Here is a 16,155-nt window from a genome sequence, read left to right as displayed (position 1 = left end):
TTTTTTATAAAGACTTTTATTTATTTATTTGACAGAGAGAGACACAGCGAGAGAGGGAACACAAGCAGGGGGAGTGGAAGAGGGAGAAGCAGGCTTCCCACGGAGCAGGGAGCCCGATGCAGGGCTCAATTCCGGGACCCTGAGATCATGACCTGAGCCGAAGGCAGACGCCTAATGACTGAGCCACCCAGGCACCCCTGTTCTCAAGTTTTTGACCTCCCCTCGAGTCTTCCATTTTCCCAGCAGTAAAATTAAAGAACTAGACTAAATTGGTAGTTTCCAAAGTGTCCCTATGTTCCCAGCTCAGCTTTAACCATGGTGGAGCTGCATTCGAGCTGTTACAGTTGGCCGCCTCCTGTGTAAGATTTTGTTTGAGTAAAGGGTTCCTTGGCTCCCAAAGCCACTGAATGAGGGTGGTCTAAGCCCCTTCCAGGTCTCAGAATCCTAACCCAATGGCAGTGACTGTGGCAGGGTCAACAAGCAGCAAAGCCTCCTTCTCTGTCCCCTTCCCCCATGTCTACCCGCCCCCCCACCACCACCCATCTGATTGCACCTGCTAATCACTTAAAGCCAGAACCTGCCTCTGAAGCCCTTGGGTTGGTCAAGGACAAAAAAAGTCCCTTCTGCCTTTGTAGCAATGGTCATGCCTGCAGTTTCCATCAGTCCCTGCCAAATTCATAAGCCCGTACAAGAACTTATAGGAGACTCCCGATCCTGCTGAAAGCAAGTGCCCTGGTGAGATCCAGTCATCTCAGATGGATGGGGCAGGTGTTTCTGCTTTATCTTTGTATGTTCCTTAAAGCCGCGGCCTCTTCCTGCAGTGGATGCTCTGGGTGGGGGCTTCGTCACTGCAGGCTTTTGGGCGCTGTCTTGTCACTACCCATCTGCCTACAGCACGCTTAACTGCAGCCCTAATATTGGATCAGGCTCCTATGGGAAAACTCTGCAGCTTTTCTGGTCATTCAGCCTGAAGCCCTTGATCCTAAGGCAGATTCGCGTGCTGCGGTGTGATGCCAAGTTCACCTACAATGTGTGGGAAAAATGAAGATGGTGATTTTGTGGTTTGTGATGCCAGGCCCTATGCTCCCTCTATTGCTTGGGGCCTTGTGTTGGCTGTTTACGTAGCTCAGGAAGTACAGAAGCAGCAAGCAAAGGCCAGAATTTCTCCTGCTCCCAGCCAACCCAGTCACAGCCAAACACGCTTGCAGAGATTTACCCCATCATTAGGTTGCTGGTAACCAGGTTTAAATTAAAACCCACACTTGCCAGTGGGCGGAGGGGCAATTCGGTGATTTCCGGCCTTTTATTCAAACAGAACCTGCTTTTGTCTTTTGGTTATAGAACCCTATAATTTGAAGACTTTGGCATTTATGAATTAATATTTAATTTTTCCTTAAAAATACAGAATTGAAAACCTGTATGAGAATCAGGCAAGGTTTCTGAGCCTCATGAATAACTGCTTCTCTTTCCCCAATCCCTAGTAATCTTCGGCTTAGTCATTTAAATTCTCTGTGCCTTGATTTCCACACCTGTGAAATTGGAGTATTAAAAAGTACACACTCCAAAGTATTGTAAATTGAAAGCATATAGTAATGGCTTAAGAATAATGAAAGCCTGGATTCTACACTCAACTACCTGGTTGTGCATTCGAACTCTGTAAATTGGTGATGATAATAGGATGACTTCATGGGGCTATTTTAAGAATTAAATAAATTAATCTTTATAAAGCTCTAAGAACAAGGCCTGGCACATACAGTAAGTACTGCTTAAATGTTTGCAACATGTAAACCCTTAGAATAGTGTCTGGCATATAATAATAAAGCTAAATAAATGTTAAGTTTTATTCAATTAATCTTTACCAAAAGAAAATTGCCGTTTTAATTATTTTAAAAGAGTTGATTTCTGTTGGGGCTTTTGCATATCCCCCAGTTACAGAGATCTCTCAAGTCCATGGATGCACATTTGCCCAAAGACCTGTACTGGCATGAAAGAAGAGGAAGGAAGGGGTGTGAACCCAGAAGGACTACTCCTGTGGCACAGATGTGTCCAGGAAGTAACCTGGAGCCCTGAGGTCCCCCCAAGGATGTCCTTGGGCCCATGGTAGAGGCCATTAGGGAGCTAAGGCAAACCATTAGCAGGACTATAATAGCCTTATTACATCCCGAAAAGGGATAAGAAAGGAATCCCAGACTTAAATTCAGGGCTAGACCTTTGGAGACCCAGAGAGAGAGTAGAGCCTTCTCTGATTTGGGAAAGAACCTGGATGATCTACTGAGCCTGATTGGGAGAACTATAATACAGTGCCCTAAACTCTGTTGCACTGTTTCTTCCTGCCTCAGGACATTTGCACATGCTGTTCCTGCAGCCCCAAATGCTCTTCTCCTCTTTTGCCCCCACCCTTCAATATTCACTGAAGTTAACTTCAGCTTCTTCATTAGCTGAGTCAGAGCTGTGCAGGCTCTGGTGTCAGAGGGCCTGGGTTCCTATCCCAGCTTTGAAACTTAGGAGCTGTGTGACCTTGGGCAGACACTAACCCCTTCCACACCTTGTTTTTCTCATAGAGTTATTGTCAGGTATCATTTTTAGGTCTCGGTTGAAATATCATTCCTTCTACTTGAGGAAAGACTCCTCTGATTTTGTAAAAAGAAGCCTATTTCCCCAGCCCCCATTTTATAAGCTCAGGGCTGTAGGTTGGTTAGGTTTCACTTTGATTGGAGAGGTGCTGAGTGAGACTACGGTCAGATGTAACCGATGTCAGAATTGAACTTTACTGTTGGCTGACAGTTTTCTTTTCATGCTGCAACTCTCGTGCATGTCCCAGCGTTTATGCCACTGATTGTTGGTTCCTAAGTAGCGGATGGGGAAGAGTTCGGTGGTGAAGCAAGATTGGGAAAGGATAGGTTACATAAAATCAGGTCCATTTTTTTTTTCTGCAGGACTTCTCAGACTTGACTATGATAGTGTTTTGTCTGTCCTCTGGGCGGGGAGAAGGAGGGGACGGCAGGTTGCCCAGAGGCGCTCTTCATGGAACCCGTTTTTCATTTTTCATGAAATACAGTGCACCGTGGTGCCTCCGAACGCACCCTGGGAAACACTGCTTTGTTTGCTGTGGTCCTCCCACCACCGAATGCTAGTGCTTCTCAGGATGTAAACAAACAGAAGGCTTGTGCCTGGCACCAGCATGCCGGGGGTTTTGACTGTGTGTCTACAGCATAAGATGACTTATCATCGTCGTGCCTTTCTTTTCCTTCTTCCTCCACACAGAGAAGGAGACCTTTCTGGATCCTTTTGTCCTCCGGGATCTCCTGCCCGCGTCCCTGGGGAGCTATTACCGGTACACGGGTTCTCTGACCACCCCGCCGTGTAGCGAAATTGTGGAGTGGATCGTCTTCTGGAAGCCTGTCCCCATCTCTTACCATCAGGTAGATATTCAGCCCCACATGGGACCTCTGTGTTCACTTGTTTTGCATTGACTTAACCATTTCACATGGCTACAACACACCAGTAAAGATGTTTTTTTATCTTTTATGTTTTGATCCTCTGCTCCCCATTGATTCCTTTTTTCTTTCCAACACATGTGTTTTTGAACCCAAGAATTCAAAAATATAAAACATGGTTTCTCAGCTGCAAATTAACTGGCTGAGGAGAATTGCTGGTATGAGATCAGGTATTAGGTAAGTATTCAATCTTGAGGAGAGAATAGCTGTTCTCTATGATGATGACAGTTTGTGCCAGAAACCCTGCTGAGCTCTATATACGTGTTCACCCATTTAATCCTCAGGAACAACAGTCTTCTTTGTACCCCCCTTTTATAGAGAAGAGATACAGAAGTGAACTAACTTGCCCAAGGCCACACAGCTGGTTACTAAGCCATAGTGTCTGATCCCAAAGATCATGCTCTGAACCCCTAAACCTACCCGAAGCTCAGAAAAGGGGGAGATTTGTATACATGATGAAATGAAAGAGTAAGTACCATGAATTGAGCTCTTTCTGTGTGCTAAGCACTTTATATATGGCCAGTTTCGTGGCCAAACAGCGTGGAGAGATGGCTATTGCACCAGGATGGTGCACATAAGGATGTCATGCCTGGAGAGATTGGGTAGCATGCCCAAGAATTCATGGCTAATGACTGTTGAGGCCAGAAACCGAGCCCAGGTTTGTCTGATTCCAAAACCCACGTTGCTGACCATTACACTGAACTGCTTCTCTCTGACTGTGGCTGGAGCTGATTTCCTAGGAGGGTGGGTTTAGAAATTGGTGAAATGGAGATGGGGTTGGGGGCTGTGTCAAAGGAAGAGGAGCCACCGGGAGGGTGAGAGTGGGAAGGGGTGGGGAGCCTTGAAATCACCTCATGAGGGATAATAGATGGAAGGCAAAAATTCCTAGAGGGGATATATGAGTCATCGTAATGTAGCATGCACTGAAGTAGAAGAAGAGTATGTTTCTTCTCCATAGTTTCAGAAAATAGAGCCAGCAATAATGGGTAGGATTCTAAGAAATGGGATTTGAGCCATTAAGCAGGACTGTCTAAAAATGGAAGGTTCTTACCAGAGCTGCTCATGGAAATGCCTTCCCAGAGTGTGGGACAGGTAGGAATAAGGGACGTTGTAGTGGGCCAGGAGAAGTTCTAGAATTATGTGATAGTATCGGTGATGTAACTGAAGACACGGGGAACAAGATTATGGATCCGGCTGCGACGGGGAATAGTCCAAAGATTTTCCTGGTAAAGGCAGAGAGTACAGAATAGGGAGTGGGGGAAAGAGGGTTGGATGGTGTCCCGGTCAGGTCTGTTTTGGAGTTAAGAAACAGAAACCCACATAAGGTAGCTCAGGTAAGGGAGCATTTTAAGGAAATAGTGGTCGAGGCATCCTGAGATGGAGCCGTCATAACCAGGACTGTAACTAGGAAGCGAAGCACTCTCTGTCTCTCAGGGGCCACACAGGCTCTTAAATCTTGGAGTTTCTGCCACTGCTCTGTGATTCTGTGATTCTGTACTTCTACAGAATTTTCATCCCTTCTTACTCCTTGTTTTGTTTTGGTTACCTGGCTGAATATGGTTGCTCCAGTGCCAATTGACCTTTCAACCCAGGGGCCAGCTACCAACTGACAATAGTGAGGGTCCTATTTCAGTTATTCAAGAAGATAGATTTGAATAGATGCTGGTCAGCCAACAGCTTGGCTGGCCGTGGGTCACGTGTCCATCCTCAGATCAGCAGAGGGACCAGGGAGCTTCCTAAAACATCCAGTGTTGCCGTTCTGGGAGTAAATAGGGCAGGTTGTTTAGAAGGAGCTATGTGCAGGAGAGACATATTGTCCCACTAACAAAGTCAGGCCAGACAGACTTGGCTTCACTGCTGTTGGCAGACGTTTTACTTTGAGAAAATTTTTTTTTTCCTTTAATTCTTCTCTGATGACAAAAGAAGTACTAGCAGTTTGGTTGCTGAACAGGATCTGCTAGCTTTAAGAAGATAATGAAATAGGAAACGAGTTTTCTTCCTAATGGTGAAGCCAGCATTGTTTTATTAGAATAAAGTAAAATTGCAGTCCAAATATTTATATCCCCAGGGTTGGGGCAGGGGACTTTGATAAGAGATGCTTTTTGTCCATTAAGATAGATGCTTTTGTCTTCAAAGATATAAAAGCTTGAGATAATGAGGCTAAGAAATAACAAGTCTGGCCACTTTTTTTGTAGGACACTCTGTGAAGGGGAGAGGCAAAGAGTAATGATTGTGTAGTACTGGGTTTTATTAGAATTTCAAATATTTTTGTGGTTCCAAACAAAAGGCAGAGTTGTAGGCTTGGATGTCTTGTCAAGTGTTTGTCAATTAGAAGCATTTTGACATGTGGTAACTGGGTGTCTTAGAAAAGCCTAGTTAACATCAGTTTACCCTTCACTCCCTGCTGTTCAAAGACTCAGAAGAAGTAGTGGAAGATTTTTTCTCTGTGACTTGCAATATATGACTTGTCTCTAGGTAGTTTTGTTTCAAGGAAATAGTGAAGAAATCAATTAATCATATTGGCTTCCCAGTTTCTTTACCATAAACCATCCTTAGACAATACTTTTATCAGACACCGCCTCACCTACCCGCCCCCCCCCCCCCCCCCCCCCCGCCCAAGGGAGGAGAAACAGGTCATTTTCATGTGGCCAAACGGGATCCTTGCTGGCGCGCCTCATGGAGGTCACAGTGGTGGCAGCACTAAGAAGGGAAACCATTAGCCATCCAAGTCTTATCACTTCAGACCTGCCCACCCTGACCCTGCCAACATTCTTCCGGAAGTTAGCACAGAATGTTCATTTCAGAGAGGCAGACAGCCAATGCGGAAAAGCAAGTAGACAGAATCCCTCGTCTGCTGCTGTCAGAAAGAAGACATTCCTAGTTCCTCATCCTTCTCTTTCTCCAAAGACTGTTTCCTCTGTCTCTTCCCCCTTACACCGTGTGGGTGCCTGTAAGCAGTGAAAATGAGAATGTGTCCGCCATAAAATGCAGTGGGTAGCACTTGTATGATGACTTGTATGATGGGTATTTCTTTGAAGCCTTCCAGATATGAACAACTACTTACTTTGCCTCTTTTGTGAGTCTCCTTGGACATTCAAGCCAGCCCTGTAGCCAGTGAGCTCTGACTCTGGTCCGTGTGATAAGCTAGATCCAGATACGGTGCTGCTGATGGAATCACTTGTTGGCTTGGCTGGCCAGCAGTCAGCATGGCTTAGGGGTTGGTTCCGCTGAACATCTACTGTAAATAGTAGGCACACGTCGTGTCGTGACTTTATCATCCAAACAAAATGGTGGCACTCTCAGTGCTAGTTTACAAGGTCAAAGGAGCAAGATTAGCACATTGAGATGGTGCCTTTGTTGTGTTCATGATCAATCAGAGAACATGATCATTTGAGTCCAGTATATGGGGATGTGTTTTATTCTAGAACAGTGACTCTGAAATGATGGTGCGTTGGCCATTGGAAACTATCCCAACCTTCCCTTTCCAGGACTGTTTGCTTCCTGTAGTTTAAAATATGAGACTGCCTATAATTTTTCCTAGCATGAATTTTGTTTAAGTGCTTCTTGGAGGTGCTATCAAAACAGCAATAAATAAATATGAAGATGTCTAGTTTGTTTGCTTTTGGATATTTAATTTTTTTTTCTAACAATAAGCTGGAGTGGTTAGGAAAGGTTTATTTGCAATACTTTTTTTTTTTTTAAACCAATGTTATCTCTATCATAAAGAGCAGAGAAACTCTTTTGAATTAAGACCGTGTCCTATTCGGAGCCAGACTGCCCGGGTTTCATTCTTGGCTCCATTTTTTCAGCCAAATAATTGAGCTACTCCACTGCATACTCTGTGCCTCAGCTTTCTTCTGTAAAATGGGGATGATAAGAATACACCCACTTCATGGAGTCATTATAAAGATTAAATGATGGAACGTGTGTGGCATGCCTGGATTAGTGCCTGGCACCACGGGGTGTGCGCAGGACATATTAGGTGGGGTTTTTTGTTGCTGTTATTAAATGATCACCAAGGCTCAAAGGCAGCACTGTCCAGTAGAAATAAAACAAGCCACATACGTGATTTTCTAGTAGCCACATTAAAAAATGTAAAGAGAAAACAGGTGAAAGTCACTTTAATATTATATTTGATTCAACCCAATATATCAAAATTATTATCATTTCAACACAGGGAGCTCACCACATTTCTAGTGGAATAGCTACATTTGGCTCCTGGCTGTTGTAGCCCTCACATTTATCTCAAGGCCACAACACCTAATGAATCACATAATTCAGAACGTTCCGATTCCAACACCACCTAATGCCCAGTGCGTGTGAATAGAGAGGGTTTTTTTAAATGGTGGGGTGAAGGTGTCATTATTAATACCAACAGATAGCTTTCTTTGGTGGTAATTATGGTTAAATTCGTTTCTTTTTGTAGAAGGCCTTTCTATAATTGTCTTCATGCAGAACTGTCTATTGCTGCAGGAGGGACATGTCCTTGCGGTTAGCTAGCTCTTCTTGGATTTTATTTTTACATCCGTGGTTCAATAAGTAAACTTTGGATGCTCTGGGCTGTTGGGAATTTAATATTCCATCACTTTTGTTTAATAAGGAGGCAACACAACAGGGCCTGCCCTGTCACCCCTCAAATGTGTGGTGAAGTCAAAGTGTCTCCGTGACCTTAGGTGTGACATTTCAGTTCTTAATGCTTACCCCAGCGTTTATTATGATGTTTATAATGGACTCTGGTTTTGTTGTAAGGCCATTATATGCCCGTCCTATAACATATTGTGCACATCAGCCTTTTAATGGTTCATAATTATATCACTTTTGATTTTCTCTCATTTTTCCCCTTCAGCCATGATGGTCCCTTCCCCACATCTCATGGACGAGAGCTCTTACTGCACACGAACAGCATGAATAGATTTCAACTTTCCTTTGATTTGAACCGACAGATTAAAAACTAATTATTCTCTGTAATATTTTTACAATAAAAACTAAGTTGAAATGGATTTATATACAGTTCCAGCCAAGACATTTGCAATTCAAGGTTAAAATTATTCTTGAAATAGCACCAGTTAAAATGCAATTACAACTCCCCAAGCAGGGATAAAAGAAAGAAATGTTTTACTTGTTCACTTCAAAAGTTAAAAAGTCAATTTCACATTATAGAAATAAAAACTTTCATTTATTTTTGCTAAATGATAAAGACTTCATTAGTTATGTTAAAGTCCAGATAAATCCAAGTGTGTTTATTACTTACCTCTGGAAAAGAATAGGTGAATAAGTGTGGGTTTTATGTGGTGCATAGCTCTTCCTCCTTGTGCCCGCCATCTTGTTCCTGGTTCCCAGTTCCTTCTGTGTTGAGCCATAAGCTGTTTCTGTCCAGAGTGCAGAAAAGTGCAAATAGATTTATGTTGTCAGTCGTGGATGCCCTGCATAAGTGATCTTTCAGGGCCAGCTAGAAGGAACTCTTTGGGGACTTCTATTATCACATTCAGTAACTCCACTGCAATGTTACTCTTTCCGTGAATAATGCTGCAGGCCTGTTAGGCATGTGACATGCAGTGGCTGCGAGCATGACAGAGTCATACAGACCTAGGTTTCTAATCCTCACTTCAACGGTGGGGGGCAGAGAGGGGAGGGCGGGATGGGTTGGGGGGTGAGTGCACATGAGCGGGGGGGAGGGGCAGAGAGAGAAAGGGAGAGAGAGAATTCCAAAAAGACTCTGAGCTGAGCTTGGAGCCTGTTGGGGGGCTCGATTCCACAACCCCAAGATCATGACCTGAGCCAAAACCAAGAGTAGGACACTCAACCAGGCACCCCAGTCACTTCAACTCTTGTTTGCTTTGTGATCTTAGGCAGGTGCTGTAAAGTCTCTATGCCCAGTTTCCTCATCAGTCACAAATAATGATAATGATATCATAATACCATCAACTTTATGAGACTTCTATGAGGAAGTAAGGGAGTAAAAGGAAAGCACATAACACTCTGATCACAATGCCTTATACGTAATAAACACTCAGTAAATATTAGCTGCTAGTGTTAATGATATACTAACAGTGTTAACAATGTTACTTTAATGTTATTATTTTAAACTAAAACAAGTTAGAAACCAAAGTAACGTTTGTGAATTCCATAACAAAGTACCTGTCACAGAATGCGTTTGATAAATATACATTCCAAGGAGGACAGGAGGGAGAAGCAGATAGAGCATCTTACAGTTGTTGGAGGTTTATAATACAATCATAGTTACCACACTCCTCATAAAATAAGAAAAATAATAGTAATGTTAATAATACTTAATGAGTATCTACTGTGTGCCCAGAATTATTCCAAACACATTATATATAATAACTCATTTAATAGTAGCAAGAACCACATGGGATAGGTATTAATGTTATCTCTATTGTACAAGTAAGAAAACCGAAGCACAGAAACATCAGATACTTTGACCAAGGTCACACATTTAGCAAGTGGGGATTGAAAACAAGGTTTTGAACCCAGCTATCAAGAGTAAGAGTTCTGAGTTTGGAGAATTAGGCACAGGCCGGATCCTTAGGGCCCCACCATTAGAATTGGAAGCCCTTGAAAGTTTTTGAACAGAGGCGTGATGGCATCTCATGTACATTTTAAGAAAATCAGGGGCTCCTGGGTGGGTGGCTCAGTCGTTAAGCGTCTGCCTTCGGCTCAGGTCATGGTCCCAGGGTCCTGGGATGAGTCCCACATCGGGCTCCCTGCTCAGTGGGAAGCCTGCTTCTCCCTCTCCCACTCCCCCTGCTTGTGTTCCCTCTCTCGCTGTGTCTCTCTCTGTCAAATAAATAAATAAAAGAAAAGAAAAAGAAAATCACTGTGTGGCTGTTAAGCAGATCTAGAAGAGTTGACAATTTGTCCTGTGGCTGCAGAGTTAGGCAGTGCTGCCATCCGGCATAACTCTAGGGGGCACCTTCTCGTTGTAGTCTTTGTAAATGGAGTCCCTTGGAATCAAAAAGTAGAAGTCTGTGTCGTGGTCGGGTTCACCTTTATCGAGTGTGGTTACAAGGCAAGGGTGATGGTCAAGGACAATGGGAAGTAGCCATGTAATGACTTATCAGTGCATTTCTCACCCAGAGTATCACTGTTCACCTGCCAGAGTGAAAATGTAGACTCCCTTTGCCAATCCAGGCATCGTGGTGGTTTCCACCCAATGGCCAAACATGCCAGGCACCAACGAGAGAGACCACTGGCAATTTTCATTCAACTTAGAGGAATGACAGGGTTTTCGTGAATGCTGCCAACATACCAAAGGACATTTGATGAGTCTGCTAAGCTTGACCTCCTTTTCCTCTTTTGTATGACTGTCAAGCGAAGCTATGATCCAGTTGACAATATAATATCGTCCAGGTCATCAGTTCACTCTGAAAACCGTCACATCCTTCCTTGGAAATCTCTGGGCAAGTTGAGTTAATGACAAGGAAGCAGCCGAGCTTTTAAGACATAGCATGTCATTAAGCTGTAAGAGCAATTTAAGCAAAAGCATTTTTGTGTTAAATTCAGAACCTGCCTCTTTTTACAGTTATATGACTAATTCTTTCCTGAGGCATCAGAAATAAACTTTTTAGGAGAACTAAATGCTAGCTGTGAAAGAAGCAAGTCTTCTAAAGAATAAACAAACCTTAGAGTCGGATTGCCGAGACAGTCTCCAAGGCCATCCTTTTCTGGCATCTCAGAGATTAAACTATTTCAGGACAGATGGCTTCTCTTTCAGAAAATTTCCGGTCTAACTTGCTATGTATAGCAGTCTGGCCGCTTAAAAAAAAAAAAAAAATCACCCTGAAAGTTGAGGAATTCTTTCTATTCAACTCACGTCTCTAAGGCTTTAATTTAAACCAATTTCCTCCTTTTGGCCTTCTCTGGACATGGAGACTGGTCAGCATCTTCCACATACAAGGGCTTTTAATCACATTACTCCTAACTTGCCTTTTCTTCAGGCTAAACACTTCCCACTTCCCTTCACCTTTCCACATGGGATTTAGCCTCTGTCCCTGTAATCACTTTGGTTGGTCTTTCCCTAGACGGTCTCCAGAGAGTCTTTGCTAATTCCTTCCATGTAATTTTAAGAAGTTATTTTCTGTAAGGAAACTCTGAAACCTTCTGTCATGTATGGATGTGTTCAGTTCCGAGTTGGGTTGTCCTATCAAGTGAGTACACATTGCCAGGTTGAGGAGATTGGATTTTTTCAATACCTCCAATTATCTTCATCTGAGTGGGTCACATTTGGCAGAGTAAACAGTCCAGTTTTCTTAATTTTTCTGCTGTTACTGCCTTTCTCTGTTAACTATAAATAAATAAAGAAGGAACATCGCAAGGAAGACTGGGAAGAAAGGAAATTTTGAATAGCCACCTTGGAGTTGTTAGAAGTTACGAGACTGGTGGAGAATTGGAATAACACCACAGGACCAGATGACTTTTGCTTTTAGGCTGGTTGAGAGATCATTCTGGCTCTATTACCTTGATGAAAAAGCAGAAAAGGTTTCATGGTTTGTTATCACTTTCCATTTACAGAATTGGAGGGGAGGTGGCATGATAGGTGAATACAGGTACTTAAGTGATTTTTGTTGGCTATGATCACTATGCATATTCATTGCTTTCTCCTGCAAAGAGAAGGAGTTTCAGATCAAGCAGGTCAATTTTTGTGACATTGTCTGAAGCTGTTTGAGAAACACTGGGGTTAGTTCCAGGCTTCAAGATGACCATCCGGAAACCCAGGTTGGGGGGGCGCCTGGCTGGCTCAGTTGGTAGAGCATCTGACTCTAGATCTGAGGGTCGTGAGTTCAAGCTTCATGTTGAGCATGGAGCCTAATAGAAAGAGAGAGAGAGAGAGAGAAAGAAAGAAAGAAAAAGAAAGAAAGAAAGAAAGAAAGAAAGAAAGAAAGAAAGAAAGAAAGAAAGAAAGAGAGAGAGAGAAAGAAAGAAAGACCATCGTAATGTTCCTGTATATTTAACATTGGTGTTGGCCACCCTCTGGTCCCCGAAAGCCTAGGGCGGCCACTCATTGGCTACTTGGGAAGCATCTGACATCATTCGTCTTATAATTCTCTGCTGCAGAAAGCATTTTGATTGGGTATTCAGTGAGCCAAATGGGCCAGAAAGAGTTCATTCAGTTTCTCTCTTTTTCATTCCATTTTCATCCCCCACTTCAAGGAATTAGTATTTCCCATGGCTGGGCATTTTAGATTAATTTTATTTCTTTGGTGACCAAGATAGCTTTGTGGTCCACTGAAAACAGATCTCTGGCACCCAGCCTCAGCTTCATTTCTCTTACATCAAAACATTACTGTGTGTGTGTATGTTTTTTTAATGAGCAGAAGATTGAGGGCTACGGAGAATCCTTTTTAATAATGGAAATATGACCCTGAAGTCCTGATTTTTTTTTCTTTGCTTTTCCATAAAAGTTTGGTCCGTAGCCTTGTGGAAAGTATTTTTTAATAGTATGAATAATAATGATCACAGCTAATCCTTACCATGGACTTAATGGCTGCTAAATAATTTACATTCATTTTAATCTTTTCAATGATCTTATAAGATAGCTGCTAGTATTATATCTGTTTTATATTACATATATATATATAATGTTTGTATATATTGAGTTACTGATGCTTTAATGGTTTGACTATGATTACCCATCTGGTAAGTGTTGAAATTGGGTAGTTTACCTCACGAGCCATGCATTTAGCAGCTTTCTGCCTTAGCAACTTTGCTGAACTGAATCCCTAGTACATACGCAAGAAGATGCTTTAGTAAAAAGTGAATCACTAGTATTTACTGAGCTCTTCTGTGCCCGGGACTGTTTTAAGCACTGCACATGAGTTATCTCATTGAGTACTGGCACAAACCCTATCGGGGTGGGCACTGCTGTGATTATCACTGTTTTATTGAGGAACAGTTGAGGCTCAGAGCAGGGAAGCAGCTTCCTCAGGGCCCCAGAGCGGGTGAGCTATGGAGCTAGAATTTCCATCCAGGTCGTCTGGCACCGGAACCTGCCAGTTTCGCCATAGCCTTGTGCTCCTTCCCAGAATACTAACAGTCTTGCCAGGGGGCAGAGCAGAAGGACTGGAACTCTTTTCTGAGACACAAACTAAAAGAGTTCTGTACAAGTCTCCTCCGGTGGAGTGTTCTCCCGGTTCGCGCACCCCCCTCCCCCGGCCCCGTGTTGTACCACATCGCTTTTCTCATTCTTGGTTTTTTCCCCCCTCCCCTCTCTGGTTCTCTGTTTAGCTCGAGGCTTTTTACTCCATCTTCACTACAGAGCAGCAAGACCACGTCAAGTCGGTGGAATATCTGAGAAATAACTTCCGGCCACAGCAAGGTCTGAATGACAGGGTGGTGTCCAAGTCTGCGGTCCGCGACGCCTGGAACCACGACATGACGGACTTCTTAGAAAACCCACTGGGGACAGAAGCCTCTAAAGGTATATTTGGATTAAGTGCCCCTGCCCGGAGGAAGATTCCTTATCATAAATTACTTTAAATTAAAAGGAGTTCCAAACCAGCCAAGAGTTGGAACTTGGTGTTAAGAACATATGTTTCTCTGTTAAAAGAGGCTTGTCTGGATGATAAATAGAAGCAGTTGTGGGAATAACTTCAGTTAAATAGATATGTTCAGAATTGCCCTTTTGACTAGTAGTACGTCAGTCATCCTGTTGGTATTTTTACCTTGTAACATCAACACTAACTAGTGAATGTCTAAAGGCAGCTCTTGGGTTGCAGCTCTCTTACCTTGCACCTGCCCCTCCACCCCCTGCCATTGGGATCAGGACACTGTCTCTGACCTCAGGCACCAGCACCTTTGACTTGCCCCCCAGCACTCCACCCTGCAGCCTGCCCTTACCTCCTTACTGACCTCTTCCACACCAGGCAGGACCTCCCCCTCCGGCTCTCCATCCCTACCAGATGCCATGTGGCCTTTTTAAAACCATTATTTAACAGTTTGATTCCCATCTCCGATAAACATGAGTTTATTCTTTTCAGGCATCTTAATCTTTTTCCATTTCTACATTCTCATGTGAATTGAACAAAATTTCTCTCCCAGGAAACTAGAAAGTCAGATCCTACCCTCAGAGCTCAACTTCAAGCTCCATGATTTGTCCTCATTGTAGCTTCAAGTTCGGGAAACACTTAGAGACTAAGGCTGATCAAAATTCCAGTACTTGGTGGGGAGGGTGCGCCTGGGTGGCTCAGTCGTTAAGCGCCTGCCTTCGGCTCAGGTCATGATCCCAGGGTCCTGGGATCGAGCCCCGCATCGGGCTCCCTGCTCAGTGGGGAGCCTGCTTCTCCCTCTCCTTCTGCTGCTCCCTCTGCTTATGCTCTCTTTCTCATTCTCTTTCTCTCTCTCTCTCAAATAAATAAATAAAATCTTAAAAAAAATTTCAGTACTTGTAAGGGAGGACGGAATAAGAAGGACTTTTCTTTGGAAGGGAGGAAGGAATTAGAAGGAATTTTCTTTGGAAGAAAGGAAGGAATTAGAAGGAATTTTCTTTGGAAGGGAGGAAGGAATAAGAAGGAATTTTCTTTGGGTGTGAGGAGATGGTTCTTTCCAGTGATCTCCTCTCCGAAATTGTGAGTTTGGGTCATATGGGAAGGGCTTGTGTCATTAATCAACACTGGACACAGACTGTGGTATTTTTAGTGGGGTAAGTTACACGGGGACATTTTGTTTCAAGAGTGCCCCCACCCCCAATAAAAAGGACCAATTTACTGGCATATGACCTTTGTAGGAACAAGTGGGAGATGCGATTATATTCCACAAATAACTGCATTGATGTGCATTTTGATGATAAGAATGAGCCCATTTTCCAGGCTCATATATCTGAAAAGAAGCTAACAGGAGAGGAAGAGGAGCTTAAGAATGTGATCGTTTCCTTCTTGTGGTTTTGTGTGAGGATGGTGAGAGAAGCTAGTCTGGCCATATGCCATCAAGAAACGCTTGAGGGTCAAGTAATTTGGAGCTGACACTTTGTCAAGGGCGTCATTTGTCAGCTGGGAACAATGGGTGGGTTAAGAAGCATGCAAACCCAGGAAATGTCTTAGGTTGGCCAGCATAGCACACCTCACTTGGGCTAATTTTGTTTTTTAACCAAGCTAAAAATAAAACGACCAAGCTCGAAAGCTTTCTCCCAAGAGAACTTGCTTGGGAAAAGAAGAATCTCTTAGGGATTGAGTATTTTGTGAGAGGTGAATGCGGAGGACGTGTGGGGGATGACGAATTTATATCGCAAGTGAATGCAAGATCTGGTAGCTCAGAATTGCTGAGGTTATGACAGTTACAAAGTTCTTTCCTAAGAAATGGGTTGAGTATATAATATATCAGCTGTGCAGAGGGAATGCATGGCTCTTATTACCCAAAACAGTCAGAGAAGATAATGGTCTCTGTCGCATTAAATTGTCAAAGGGGGCAAGATCTTCTACTGAATGGGCTTTCTCTGGATTTGAGCAGAGCCTTGGACCCTACCTTAAATATAGGGAATCAGTTCTTCACACTACAAGATTTTGTTGCAGTTATCATGGTGTGTGTGTTGTATTGCTAACTCCTAAAATGTGTGAATATTGAAATGTTTTGTGATCTTTTTAGAAGCAGAGAAGGTAAGTAAGTACAGTCCTATTTGTGTTTTAAGCATAATCCTGGAGTGTAA

The 16,155-nt window shown here is 43.3% G+C and overlaps 1 protein-coding gene across 3 annotated transcripts in view; it reads left to right on the top strand.

Moving 5' to 3' along the window:
- Positions 1-16,155, top strand: part of PTPRG (protein tyrosine phosphatase receptor type G) — a 705,012-nt gene that overhangs the window by 561,089 nt on the left and 127,768 nt on the right. For all 3 annotated transcript variants that reach the window (XM_034996466.1, XM_034996465.1, XM_034996467.1), the window contains exons 7-8: positions 3,265-3,422; positions 13,743-13,935. In XM_034996466.1, the coding sequence (XP_034852357.1) occupies positions 3,265-3,422; positions 13,743-13,935 (351 nt within the window). The remainder of the gene's footprint in view (positions 1-3,264; positions 3,423-13,742; positions 13,936-16,155) is intronic.

Source organism: Mirounga leonina, unplaced genomic scaffold, assembly GCF_011800145.1.
Source record: "Mirounga leonina isolate KUSES-001 unplaced genomic scaffold, KU_Mleo_1.0 Mir_94, whole genome shotgun sequence".
Classification (NCBI taxonomy): domain Eukaryota; kingdom Metazoa; phylum Chordata; class Mammalia; order Carnivora; family Phocidae; genus Mirounga; species Mirounga leonina.
Note: the sequence above shows the minus strand (reverse complement) of the source record. Positions and strands in the feature narration are given on the sequence as shown.